Source organism: Chrysoperla carnea, chromosome X (genome assembly GCF_905475395.1).
Source record: "Chrysoperla carnea chromosome X, inChrCarn1.1, whole genome shotgun sequence".
Lineage (NCBI taxonomy): Eukaryota > Metazoa > Arthropoda > Insecta > Neuroptera > Chrysopidae > Chrysoperla > Chrysoperla carnea.
In genome coordinates, this window is record NC_058342.1 from 492,048 (window position 1) to 506,665 (window position 14,618).

The following is a 14,618-nucleotide window of genomic DNA, read 5'->3' on the forward strand; positions in this document are numbered from 1 at the left end:
AAGCCACGTGGAGAAAATAAACCAGTAAGTGTTTTTACATCCTGATATTTTTTTTATTTTGTGCACATTTTGTGGAACTGTTGCTCCCGCTGCACAGTCCACTTGCTCAGCATTTTCGAAGTCGAATTTAATCGACTTATTGCTAGAAGATTGTCGGCTTCACCATATTTTGATCCTAGCGAACCGGATCTGGATCATATTTTATCCATAACGCGGATCTGAACCGGTTATTGATCTTGTTATTTCTGTTTTAATTATTTTCTTAATTATTATTCGATAATTTATGTTAAATTAGTTTTATTAAAATTGAAATATTAATAATAGTTAGTGTTTCAATTTTTGTTAAAGATTTATTGAATTATCAACTTGCTTGTACAAATCTGTTTGGGTGTTATTTAGAATTTAAATCACTGAAACTTGTAATTGTTTATTCCACATTCCAGGTGTTAGAGATACATATTGAAATATTATACACCGTGTTTACTTTGCATATATATTTTTTTTCTCTCATAATTTATAAATTATAATAACTTATAAATTGAAATTCCACAAAGCTGAATTGTTTTATTATATTAAAAATTAATTTATTCGCTGCTTAATTTTGATAATTTCTTTAATTCGCATCTGTAAAATTGTAATTAATTCAAACTCATAAAAATTTTGTGAAACACATTGTATATTTCAATAATATTATTTTTTGTTATATTTAATTCGTTTCAAAATGACTCGTGAACAATCACTTAAACGTGAGTTAAGGTAGTACCAGCATGAAATCACTTTTCGACAGATTTGGCCGAATTTTTTTTCTCGGGTTTATAATAGCTTTATTTATGAATTCCTAAAATTTCATAATTTTTGACCGTTTAGATCGCGAGATATTTAAAGACAAAGTTCGCGATTTTGAGGGTCATGTCCCATTTAAAGCATGTAAAATGTCCGGTCTCTCCAACTATTTTTTATGATATTATTATATATTGAAGAAAAAGTAGAAAAAAATGTTTATACAATACAATTCTAAAAAAAAAATTTAGAAATTAATTTTCACTTTCGAGATATTAATTTTGACGTAAATTGATCGAAATTGGGACGTTGGCATAATTATTTCCCATTTTAAACGGTCAAAATTTCTGAAACTTTGGGAATTAATAGTAAGCATTATTAAATTCTTAAATTTAATTTTTCGTTAAATTCTGTCGAAAAAAAAATTGTACCATTGCTTTAACATAGAAACTGCAAATACCATGCTGGAACATCGTTAAGCCAATTTGAAGGCTTAAAACAAATGTACTTTTTACAAATTCAACGTATTCATGGTTATACCAAATTATTGAATGACCAATCTGTTTTAAAAACTTTTTTGGCTGAATATACCACTGTCAACGAGATAATGTCTGAAATTAAGGATGCTGTTATGAAAATAAATGACATTAATTTACAATTAGATGAAGCATATGAAGTGAATTATCAAACTATTAGTAGCAGCCAACAATTGGTTGGTCACATAAACGCCGCTTATAATGAAGTCAAGCCTCAAACCTCTGTACCTACAACATCTTCTAATATGACTCCTGTTCTACCTAAAATTGTATTACCAACATTTGATGGTAGTAAAAAACATTGGCCTGTTTTTTGGGAAACCTTTCAAGGATTGATTGACAATAATAGATATTTGGATGATAATTCGAAAGTAAACTATCTACTTTCAGCATTGCGGGGACATGCATTAGAAATGTGTACGGGCATTATCCCCACCGCTGCCAATTATCAAATAATTAAAGATTTATTAAAGGAACGCTTTGAAGACAAACGACTTTTAATGGACACTTATCTATCACAGTTATTAAATTTTAAACAATCTAAATTGGAATCCGCTGCGCATTTAAATTCATTTTTAGAAGTTTTCGATACTTCGGTTACTGCTTTGAAGAATTTAAAAATTGATGATTTGCTTGATTATGTTTTAGTTTTTATCGCACTTTCCAAATTAGATTGTGAAACTAGAAAGTTTTTTGAAATGTCTATAAAGGGAAACACACTTCCAACTTATTCTGGTTTCATCTCTTTCATTAAAGGCCATATTAGAACGCTATGCAATTCTTCCTCGTCTGATGCCTATAAAGTTAAAACTCAAACTCCAAGTGCAAAAACAATTTCAATTAATCCTCAAAAATCAGCTAAAAGCACACACAGCTTTGTAGCCAAAAAGGAGGATATTTTTAAATGCCCCGCATGCACTCAACGTGTGTCACATAGCATATATCGCTGCAGTCAATTTAGAAAATTGTCCCCACAGGAAAGATACAAAATCGTTATGGGCAAATCATTATGTTTAAATTGTTTATCCGATAAACGTAAAATTAACGTTTGTAAATCTGAAAATTTATGCTCTGTCTGCAAGTCAGAACATCACACGATGCTTCATTTTGACAATACAAAGTCATTCAATTCGAAAACTAGTGAAGATAATTCATCTATTGATGTAAATGTTGTCGAAAAATCAAAAACAAATACCAATGTTACTGCTTGCTCTGCAGTTCGAAATACAGTAGTAACTAAAACTGTATTATTATCTACCGCAATAGTGAATGTACAAGATAAATTTGGAAATATTCATAAACTCAGGTTTTTATTGGATTCTGCATCTCAAAGTAATTTTATTACCTCCGAATGTTGTCAAATTCTAAATTTACCAATAGTAAAAGTTTTGACATCCGTTATAGGTATTGGATCGCATACGAAATCAGTTAGAGGTCAAACCAATATATTGGTATCGTCTAGATTTGACCCTACTAAATGTTATCCATTAGAATGCTTAGTTATAGATAAAATCACCAACCAGCTTCCTTCAACAAACATCGACATTACGTCCTTTGAACATTTGAAGGATTTATGTTTGGCTGATGAGACTTTCCATGTTCCTTCAACTATACATGGAATAATAGGTGCATCCATGTTTGCACAATTATTAGGAACAGCTAAAGTTATTGGCCCTTCGCTCAGTCCTATAGCTGTTCATACCCCCTTGGGATACGTGGTAATGGGTGAAGTACCTACATGTTCTGAAACAACTACGACTCAAAACTTCTATGCTATTACCACTCCGGTCGAATCGTTAGTAAAACGGTTCTGGGAACTAGAAGAAGTTCCAGAATCCTCTAGTCCAAATCCTGAAGATATGGAATGTGAAAAAATATTCACTTCAACCATAACTAGAGAATCTTCCGGGCGGTATACCGTGTGTCTGCCTTTTAAGGAAAATCCTCAAAGACTAGGTGATTCATATAATATGGCACGAAAACGCTTTTTTAATCTGGAGAAACGGTTCCAAACTGAACCTTCGTTAAAAGAAACCTGTTCGTCGGTCATTCATGATTATATTCAACAAAATCACATGACATTGGTTCCTTTAAATGATGTGACTTCTCCAAATTATTTTATTCCACATCATTGTGTGCGCAAAGTTGACAGTCTTACTACTCCACTCAGAGTAGTGTTTGATTCAAGTGCGAAGTCCAGTACATCAGTTTCCTTGAATGAGTTATTGCATACGGGTCCCAAGCTTCAATCAGATCTGCAACAAATATTATTGAATTTTCGATTATACTCGATTGCAATGATTGCAGACATTAAACAAATGTATCGCCAAATAAATATTTGCAAAGAGCATCGTAAGTTCCAGTTAATATTGTGGCGTGACTCTCCTGAACTCCTTTTATCGGTTTATTCGCTGAATACCGTTTCTTTTGGAGTAAAGCCAAGTCCATATTTAGCTATTAGAACAGTTCAACAATTAGAAAAGGACGAGGCTGCAAATTATCCTTTAGCTTCTGCGGTTGCAACTCGTGATTTTTATGTTGATGATTTGGTCTGCAGCGTTGCAAATATTAAGAGTGCAGTCACTCTTCATAAACAAATGGTGGAGTTATTCTTGGCTGGGGGTTTTCCACTAGTTAAATGGTGTTCCAACTCTCCCGAGTTACTTCATCATATTCCAGAGAACCTTCGTTCGTCTCAGTCTATAACTTTTGATACGGAATCCTTAAAAATTTTGGGATTAAATTGGAATCCTAGAGCAGATATGTTCTCGTTTAATACGGATATTTTGACAGCAAAATGCTCGAAGCGAAATATTCTGTCTGCAGTTACGAGAATGTTTGATCCTTTAGGTTTTGTATCACCCGTCGTTCTATTTGCAAAAAATTTAATAAAGGAACTGTGGAAACGCAAACTTAATTGGGATGATGAAGCTCCATTACCTATCCAAAATAGTTGGAAGAAATTCATTGATGAACTGCATTTATTGGAACAATTTAATGTGCCTCGCCATCTGCAAATTAATTTGAAAAGCCAAATCGTATTAATTGGTTTCGCAGATGCAAGTGAAACGGCCTATGGCGCTTGTATTTATTTTCGCACTATAAATGATGAAAAGGTAAATATCAGCTTAGTTTGCTCAAAGTCCAAGGTTTCCCCTCTGAAAACAGTGTCAATACCACGATTGGAACTTTGTGCCGCGCTTTTACTTGCAAAATTAATTTCTTTTGTAGTAAAAACTTATAACGATCGTCACAGTATTTCAAAAATTTTCGCCTTTTCCGATTCAAAAGTTGTATTGAATTGGATTCACTCGTCCCCACATTTGCATAAAACATTTGTTGCAAATCGAGTTTCTAAAATACAATCATATTTAGATTCCAAATTTTGGTACCACATTCCTGGAGTCGAAAATCCTGCAGATTGTATTTCTCGGGGTTTATTGCCAGCTGTTTTCATAAATCACAAATCTTGGTTAACAGGCCCTTCATGGTTAATAAATCCTATTGAAACTTGGCCTTTAGAATGTATTCCCGATATTGAAGAATATACTGATGAAAATTCAATATCTCTACATGTGTCTCGAAATCTCCCTACTGGAATAAATGAACTTATACTCAGGCATTCTTCTTGGTCTAGGTTGTTGCATTCGACGATCTATATCCTGCGTTTTCTAAAACTTATTCCAAGGAGAAATGAGTTCAGTATTGAAGATTTGGAGGCTGCAGAGAGCTATTTAATTCAAGTAATTCAGAATAAACATTTTTCTAACGAAATAAAGGCTATTGAAAATGGCGATAATTGTTCCAAATCACTTATAACGCTTCGTCCATTTTTAAATAATAAAATTTTACGCGTTGGAGGACGCTTAACATTCGCTTCAATTGGGTTTGATGCACAACACCCTATATTATTACCAAAAAAGGACCATTTTACGAATCTTCTTATTGATTACACTCATGAGCAAAACTTACATACTGGTCCTAACCTGCTATTATCAGTTCTTAGACAAAAGTATTGGATACTCTCTGCTCGTCAAATTGTTAGACAACGAGTACACTCATGTAATCGTTGTTTTAAACTGAAACCAAAACCAGTTTTTCCGCTTATGGCAGATTTACCGGCACCTCGAGTGACTCAAAGTAAAAGCTTTGAGCATTCTGGTGTTGATTTTGCTGGCCCCTTCACCATAACATTAAGTAGGCACAGAGGAGTTAGAAGCCAAAAGGCCTATTTGTGTTTATTCGTATGTTTGACAACTAAAGCATTACATCTAGAACTCGCTTCAGATTTGTCAACGGACACTTTTATTGCCGCATTAAAAAGGTTCCTTGCTCGAAGAGGAACCATTTCAGTTTTATACTCTGACCGAGGTACAAACTTTGTAGGTGCTTACTTACGAGGAGCTATCAACCGTTTTAACACAAATAGAAGCCTTACTTAATTCAAGGCCTCTGTACGTGCTTAGTTCGAATCCTACTGATCCCACAGCTTTGACACCAGCCCATTTTTTTAATCAGGCGCCCCTATCATCGATCTCAAGTACCATGGTCACTGATGAACCAATAAATTTAGTTCATCGCAAACATCTATTGGATGCTATTGTACGATCCTATTGGAAGCGATGGCATAGGGAATATTTGTCGGGGCTCCAAATACGTCAAAAATGGAACAGTTCTGTCAACCCAGTTAAAATAGGGAATGTAGTCATCATATTAGAAGATAATACTCCCCCTCTTCATTGGCCGTTGGGTGTCATAGAGGAAGTGTTTGAGGGAACCGATGGCATTGTAAGAGTGGCCAAGGTACGCACTAAATTAGGCGTGTATACACGACCTGTTGTCCGCCTTTGTCCGCTGCCGACTCAATAGAGTCAAACTTTAATTGTAAATTAAATAATTTTCCGTCGTTTTGTCCGTTGAAATTATATATATATATATATATATATATATATATATATATATATATATATATATATATTTTTTTTTTTTTTTACTCATTTTCATTTAGATAATTTGGTTCAATATAGGAATTTAGCTATATATTTATTTAGTAAACCCACAACAGCCAACATTCAACTCCAACAGTGCTCACAGTGACTTCTCCACATTCATGAGTGAACTAAACATTTTAAACAGTGTGTGCGATATAAAACAAATGATAATTCAAGTGCGTGAATTAACTTCCACCATGCGATCAAATACAGACCCTATGGCTCGTATCCAAGCCCTAGCCATTTTTGCAGCCAACTTAAAATGAGGATAGCTAACCTAAACATTCGCAGTGTCAAAAACAAGATCAACTCAATTAAAGCAAAGCTAGTGAGTGAAAAAGTGGATATTTTAGTGCTTACAGAAACGTGGCTTAAACCTAAACACAAATTTTATATCAGAGGTTTTACCACGTATCGAAATGACAGAATCACCGGCAACGCGGGAGGTGTCGCTATCATCATCAAAAACAACATCCAGCACCATCTACTACCAGTGCCGCAAACCAAAACAATTGAAAGTGTCGCCATCTACATCGACAGCCTGGAAGCCAACCTATATGCAGTTTATACACCCACACAGGTACTTGATAAAAACGATCTTTACATAATAACACATAATATTCCAAAACTTAATAGGATGGGTGATTTAAATGCTAAATGCAGCTAAATTTACTGTGCTAAACGCAGGCGAGGTGACTAGCAGGCTCTGCAAAAGATACAGATTACCCGCTAAACCGTCACCAGGCATAAAGGCAGCTTGTCTCGCATCATGCAAAGGAAGATTCTGGAGTCGATGTGCCAGAATTTTATTAAATTGACGAATGACAACAGACCCGATGGAAATTGGTCTGAAGTCAGATGGTAATTACGCCATTTTGATTTTCGGAATGAAAATAGTCCGAGTGTTCAATGGCGTTCAACAAAAAGATATTAAAGATTATCGTACGGATTAATGGTGAAACGGTGTTCCACTTCAATGGCTTTATCCCGTCAGGTCCAGCTGCTGACTTGATGTTAACCTCCTGGTTCTTTACAGTTCTTAAGAGAGTCATAGTTACTCCCGCCGTTTAACCGCGCTTGCTTGAATTTCTTCACGTTGACATTCAGAGCACTGGGCAGAAATCACATTGCGTCAACACCCGCTGGGCCATCGCAATGCTTTGTTTTAATTAGACAGTCGGATTCCCCTAGTCCGTGCCAGTTCTGAGTTAACCGTTAAATGACGGTCGAAGAGAACGATACGCATGTATAATAAATAATAAAATCTACGTATACAACAAGTATATATTTCAATTAAATTATTTTATTTATATATGTTGAATAAAGTCTCGCAGCAAGAAAGTTCCGTAGCAGGCCAAGGCACGGGACCAAACTCGAATTCACACACACACCAAACAACACACACATAATAATTATGCCCGTGCATATACAACATTAAATGCATAACTTATTATACAACATATACACCAACATAAGTAAATAATATCATCACATACCACATATCATACAAGTACAATATACAGCAGCTAGATACATTACATTACATTAAATGCACAGTTAATATAATAAACATAAAATGTATATAATATGTCGGTACATAATATATGATAATGTGAGGGTACATGGTTTCATCTCGTCCAGGCCCGGCACGTTGGCCATAACCTTCTTCCCAATCAAGCCCGACACGCCCCGGTCCTCAGAGCCAATCCTTATCCCGAAGTTACGGATCCAATTTGCCGACTTCCCTTACCTACATTAATCTATCGACTAGAGGCTCTTCACCTTGGAGACCTGCTGCGGATATGGGTACGAACCGGCGCGACACCTCCACGTGGCCCTCACCTGGATTTTCAAGATCCGAGGGAATGATCCAGACACCGCCGCAACTGCGGTGCTCTTCGCGTTCCAAACCCTATCTCCCTGCTAGAGGATTCCAGGGAACTCGAACGCTCATACAGAAAAGAAAACTCTTCCTGAATCTTCCGACGGCGTCTCCAGGCCTTTTTAGGTTACCCTGACGAACTCTCTTACGAGGGCCCGACTTATAAACGGTTCCGCTGCCGGGTACCGGAATAGGAACCGGTTTCCCTTTCGCCCAATGGATGTATATATTTATATATATATATTTATACATATTTATTAATAATGTTTATTGTTTTAAAAAAAAAGAAAGCAATAATATTTATTAATAATATTGTATTTATATTTTTATATATTATATTTATTTAAACACATCAAAACATTAACATCGGTTTTCACCTAGGGCTTAGGATCGACTGACTCGTGTGCAACGGCTGTTCACACGAAACCCTTCTCCACGTCAGTCCTCCAGGGCCTCGCTGGAGTATTTGCTACTACCACCAAGATCTGCACCGATGGCGGCTCCAGATGGCCTCACGGCCAATCCTTCCGCGCACACCACCGCGACCCTCCTACTCGTTAGGGTTTCATGATAAAAGATAAATCTTTTATCGAAAATACCAACTAACGGTAGAGTATAAGCATGACGCTTCAGCGCCATACATTTTCAGGGCTAGTTGCTTCGGCAGGTGAGTTGTTACACACTCCTTAGCGGATTCCGACTTCCATGGCCACCGTCCTGCTGTCTTAAGCAACCAACGCCTTTCATGGTATCCCATAAGCGTCAATTTTGGCGCTTTAACTCTACCTTTGGTTCATCCCACAGCGCCAGTTCTGTTTACCAAAAGTGGCCCACTTGGCACTCTGATCCATATATAAAAAGTATATTCTCATAGCTTCACATTATAAATAATGTTTTTAAGCAAGCTAGAGATCTCACCCATTTAAAGTTTGAGTATAGGTTGAGGTCGTTTCGGCCCCAAGGCCTCTAATCATTCGCTTTACCGGATGAGACTCTTATATAATGAACGCCAGCTATCCTGATTGCTGACTAGGTAGTTTTTAGTGGCCTTAATAAATGTTGTTCCCGACTTTTCTATGTCATTTTTAATTATTGAATTATTCGAAAATTTATTAAAAATTTGGAGTGTTCTATATCTAGTACCGTTTTTAACACTACCTAGTTTCACTTTTAGTAAGGTGTAAGCATTCGGACTTCTAATCGCGTAGCCAGTTTTATGCTATAAATTTTCTTTAAAATAAGTAAGATTTCGGAGTAAAAATTTCACGCATTCTAGCGCGTATAAACAAGGAAAAGTTAATATTTTATTTTTAATAAATATTTCCTTACAACTTTCCAAACTTTTCATATTGAAAATAATACGTAAGGCTTTCTTTTGAACAGTAAAAATCTTTTTCCAGTCTACACTTAAGCCCCAAATATTTATACCATAAGACATAACAGACACAAAATTTGCGTAATAAATATGGATTAATACTTGTGTGTTCACATTCTTCTTCATTGCTCTTAATAGATAACAAACTTTGTGTAATTTTGCTTTAGTTATATTTATGTGACTCTTCCAATTTAAGTTTTTATCAAGTCCGAGAAATTTAGTATTGTCTACATATAACGAAGAGTTGTGTATACTGGTTTTGAATTGTATGATTTTGGTTTTACTTTTATTTATACGTAATCCATTGTCCAAACACCATGATTCGATTTCACTTAAGGTCCCCTGAATTTGTTTACTAAGAGTAGCAGAATCCCTGTTGTGTAGAAGAAGTTGTGTGGTTGTATCGTCCGCGTATAAAAAAACTTTTTCATTATTGACATTATTAGGTAAATCATTTATAAAAATGTTAAAAAACAAAGGGCCCAAAATGGAGCCCTGCGGTACTCCATTTTTTACCTTTAGCCATTTTGAGACATAGCTATATTTGGTTCTAGTAATTTCAACCTTTTTGGTACCGGTTACTTAAGTATGACTTAATTAAGTTGAACATTTTCCCTCTAATACCATACCCGAATAGCTTTCTTAAAAGCAGTTCATGACTTACACAGTCAAATGCTTTGGTAAGGTCAACGAAAATAGTTGCCACTTTAAAACCATCATCTAAATGCTTTAAAATTGAATCAGTCATAACAAACAATGCATTTGTTGTGCAGCTATTTTTAATATAACCGTATTGGTTAGGGTTTCTCATGGGTTCAAAGAAACTACTGATTTTATTATATATAATTTTTTCAAGTATTTTAGATACGATTGGAAGACATGAAATAGGTCGAAAGTCGCATATATCAGTACTTTCCGGCTTTCCGGCTTTTTCTGTATGGGTGTAACTTTTGCAAGTTTTGCCCTAGATGGAAAACTTCTGATTGAAACATTGAATTTACAATGTTCAGTATGGGAGTTGCAATCTCGTCAGCAATAAAAATAAAAATTTTGGAGCACATGTTAAAGCAATCAGTTGTCAAAGTGTTGTTAAAGCTTTTAATTGTGCTTATAAGTTCGTATTTGTCTACATCAGTAATAAAAAGTGATTTAGAATTACTAAATAATTTTAAATCAGTTTTAGGTTTAATATTTTCCGTTGCGTCCACAAAATATGTATTCAATACATTAGCAATATCTAAAGGATTATAAATTTGTTGTTTATTAACGGTAATATTACTAATTTGCTTTTTCTTTTGTGAGGATTCCGTTCTAATATGTTGCCATACTATTTTGGGTTCATATTGATTTGCAGCAAGCTTACGACCGTTTGAAAGCTTTTTTGCAGCGATTACAACTCTCTTATATATTTTTTGTATAATTTTAAGTATATTTTAAATTCAATGCAACTCTTACATGTTTTGTTAAGTTGATGTAAATTTTTTAAATTTTGACTAGAGGTAGCGATTCCGACTGTCAACCAATCGGGTTTGCAGTAACTATTTCCGTTGATTCGCCGTAATGGGCATATTGCGTCAAGATGCTGTGCCAAATCTTCCAGGAAAATATTGAATTTTTTATCAGTATCTGATTCTTCTAGAACATGCTTCCATTCAGCGTCACATAAGGCATCTTTTAATTTAAATAAATTATCGTCATTGATTTTACGCTTTAGTATGTGCCTGGAGTAATTAATAAATTTGTCATAGTATAAGGTTTATTGTCAGATACACAGAGAGCAATAATATCATGATCAGAAAATTCACAGTTTAGAACTGAACTGTCAACATGAGGTAAATTGGTTATAAAATTATCAATAAGTGTTGTCGAGGAGCTTGTGACTCTTGTAGACCACAGTATGAAAACAGTATGAAAAATAAACAACTTATACTATACCATACTATATCATATGTGTGAGACTGCTGAACGTAATACAGCTAATAAACTGTTACATATAGATATACATTCATCTCATTAACTTACACGCACTATCCATCATATATCTCAAAGACATTAAACCCGGTGCTTCAAACTCAAAATATGATAATTTTTTTTGAGCTAAAAATTTTTATTTTGGGACCAAAAAAATTTTTTTTTGCTTTTATCTTATTTTATTAACTGAAATTTATGAATTATTATAAATTATTCAATAAACATTAATAATTATAATAAATTATTCAAAATTTTTTGGAATTAATGAAAATTTTTAGAAAAAAATGTACATTTTTTTTTTATATACAAATCGTACATGTTATATTTCGACAGGGTACCGGTATAATACATGAGATACATATGTAGATTTTCTAAAAAAATTTTATCCTTTTAAATGGTCCTAAATACTATATAAAGGAAATATATATAGAAATTTTCGGGATAAATTAAAAAATTTTAAGGAAAAAATTTTCATTTTATTTTATATACAAATCGTACATGTTATATTTCGACAGGGTACCGGTATAATACATGAGATACATATATAGATTTTCTAAAAAAATTTTATCCTTTTAAATGGTCCTAAATACTATATAAAGGAAATATATATAGTAATTTTCGGGATTAATTAAATAATTTTAGGGAAAAAATTTTCATTTTATTTTATATACAAATCGTACATGTTATATTGCGACAGGGTTCCGGTATAATACATGTGCTACATATGTAGCTTTTCTAAAAAAAAATTATCCCTTTAAATGCTTCTAAATACTGTATAATGCAAATATATATAATAATTTACAGAAATACAAAATTTTTATTGAACAAATTCACATTAATAGTTAATTGGTTAAAAAAAAATTTCAATACACAATGGGAATCAGGCTATTTTGTTGGAACTTATTAATAATTAATTCATAATATATTTTTCTATATAAATTGATTAATTGTTTTTACATTCGCCTTGTAAACGTATACACCATTCAAGTCACATAAAAAAAAAAAAAAATTATTATATTCTAGTAATACATAATAGTTATTCGCTAAAAAATATTTAATAGACAATAAAAATCTGACTATTCTGTTGTGAACTTATTAATTATTGATTCAAAATATATTTGTCTACCTAAATTTATTAATTGTATACACGCCCCCATATACGTTGTTCAAGTCACATATTATTTTGCATAAGGATTACAAATATATATTATATAATAAATAAGAGTTAATAAAAATTTAAAATTTATTATCCATTTTAAATTTATCTGCTAAATATATAGACCAGTGCCGAAGCATTCAAAGATAATAGAAAATGAAAAAAAAATTACAGTAGGATGAAACCCATTAGAAAAGCAGGGGAATATGATCAAAATGAGAGGAAACATAAATTACGGTCGATCCGAGTTCGGGAAGTGGGAGGGGGTGAGCTTTTAAGGGTAAAAAATGGTTTATCTTGATTTCCGGCAAAACTACAAGTTCTATGGAAAAAAGTTAAATGGCAAAGTTGTAGGCAATAAAAAGATCTACAACTTTTGTATTTGCAATTTTTTCACATAACCTCAAAATTTAGGTGAAAAATTCAAAAAACTAAGTTTTTGGTTTTTTATTTATATCTTTTTCAAAAAAATTTTTTTTTCTACGAATTTTTGTGAAAACTTACCTTATTATGTCCCAAATACACTGTAATTTATTTGATTAAAAATATTTATTTTTTCGCTTCATTTTAACTTAATATCAAAAAAGCACCCTAATTTTCAATCGAAAATTCTGACGTCAAAATATCAGCTTTTTTCAAAAAGTTTGGGAGCTTTTTGTTCCTTGAAATATCTACTTTCTGATGGTGTAAAAAAAATATACATTGCTATAGGAAATATTCTTAGAAAATGCAAAAAATTGAAAAAACAAATTCGAAAATTTTTTAAAAATCATTATGTACAATTTTGAGGTATTTATTAAAATTTACACTTTAATTACTCAAAAAACGTAAGATTTCATGTTTTATTGATAAACGAAAAAATTGCAAATTAAAATATACTTCTATAATTAACAAACAAAAAAGTTAATAAAGTTAATATTTAATAAGACATATACAATATTTTGAAAAAGTTGTAGAATCTTCTTTAAATAATATTTGTAGATGCCTATTTATTGCTGTTTCAAGATAATTGCCGGAAAAGGAAAGAAAAGTATCGTTAATTCTATATTAGACGCGAAAAATTTGTCAAATTTGGCCAATGTTTTTTACAAAAAAGATGAAAGTAAAGAAAATATAAAAAAAATGGATTACAATTAATCAAATCTATTTATAAATGTAAAAAAGAAAAAATAACACTGAATCAATTAAGGTTTCAAAAATATCAATTGGCAAAAATTAAATCATTCTTCATTTTGGCAAACCTCCCACCCACAGAAGGAGCAGCAGAACAACATTATTACAGAGCATATTATCAGCTTCAAACTTGGTTGGGTAACGAATTGACAGCAACAGATTGGGGCTGGAAACAACATCAGCGTGGCATTATGCCCAAATTTACAGAAAAGGATTTAATTCCGGAAGTATTGATCAAAACTATTTGCTGCAGCTGTGAAACTGGATGTAACAGTTTAAAATGTGGCTGCCGAAAACATGGTTTAAAATGCACAAATTTATGCACTAATTGTCATGGTTCTGAAAATTGCTCCAATATGGAAGAAAGAATCTACGAGGAAGTAAATGATTCAGAGGAAATTATGGATGAAGAACCAATGCAGACTGGAAATAACATTGGAGACGAAGATGATGGTCTTGAAGATTTCGACGCTCAACTAGAGTTGGAAAGATTTGTCGAATCTGACGATGAAGAAATGCCTCCAACGAGACAAAAACTAATGAATAACTGATTAGAATTTCAGATAAGGTATTTATAAATAACAAATTTAACGTTTTTAAAAAAAAATTTAATGAATAACGTAATCAGAATTAAGTTTTTAAATTCAATAGTACGATTTACATGTATATTTATTTTGTATGAGATTTTCTATGACATGAATGTAATTCGAGTAAAATAAATAAACTTTTTAGCTAAAAAAAATTGCAGCAATCA

At 32.9% G+C, this 14,618-nt stretch overlaps 1 protein-coding gene across 1 annotated transcript; it reads left to right on the forward strand.

The window, feature by feature from the left end:
- Window positions 1–1,387: 1,387 nt before the first annotated feature.
- On the forward strand, window positions 1,388–14,415 carry LOC123302270. The gene is made up of 3 exons (XM_044885131.1): window positions 1,388–4,432; window positions 5,096–5,202; window positions 14,118–14,415. Exons 1-3 carry the CDS (start codon window positions 1,388–1,390, stop codon window positions 14,413–14,415), a joined length of 3,450 nt encoding a protein of 1,149 aa, XP_044741066.1.
- The last annotated feature ends 203 nt before the right edge of the window (window positions 14,416–14,618 follow it).

Coding starts and splice junctions, on each gene's coding strand:
- LOC123302270 (XM_044885131.1), top strand. CDS start 1,388: ATGTCTGAAATTAAGGATGCTGTTATGAAAATAAATGACATTAATTTA. Junction 4,433..5,095: donor GCACTATAAATGATGAAAAG/GTAAATATCAGC, acceptor AACGAAATAAAG/GCTATTGAAAATGGCGATAA. Junction 5,203..14,117: donor TTAACATTCGCTTCAATTGG/GTTTGATGCACA, acceptor TATTTGCTGCAG/CTGTGAAACTGGATGTAACA.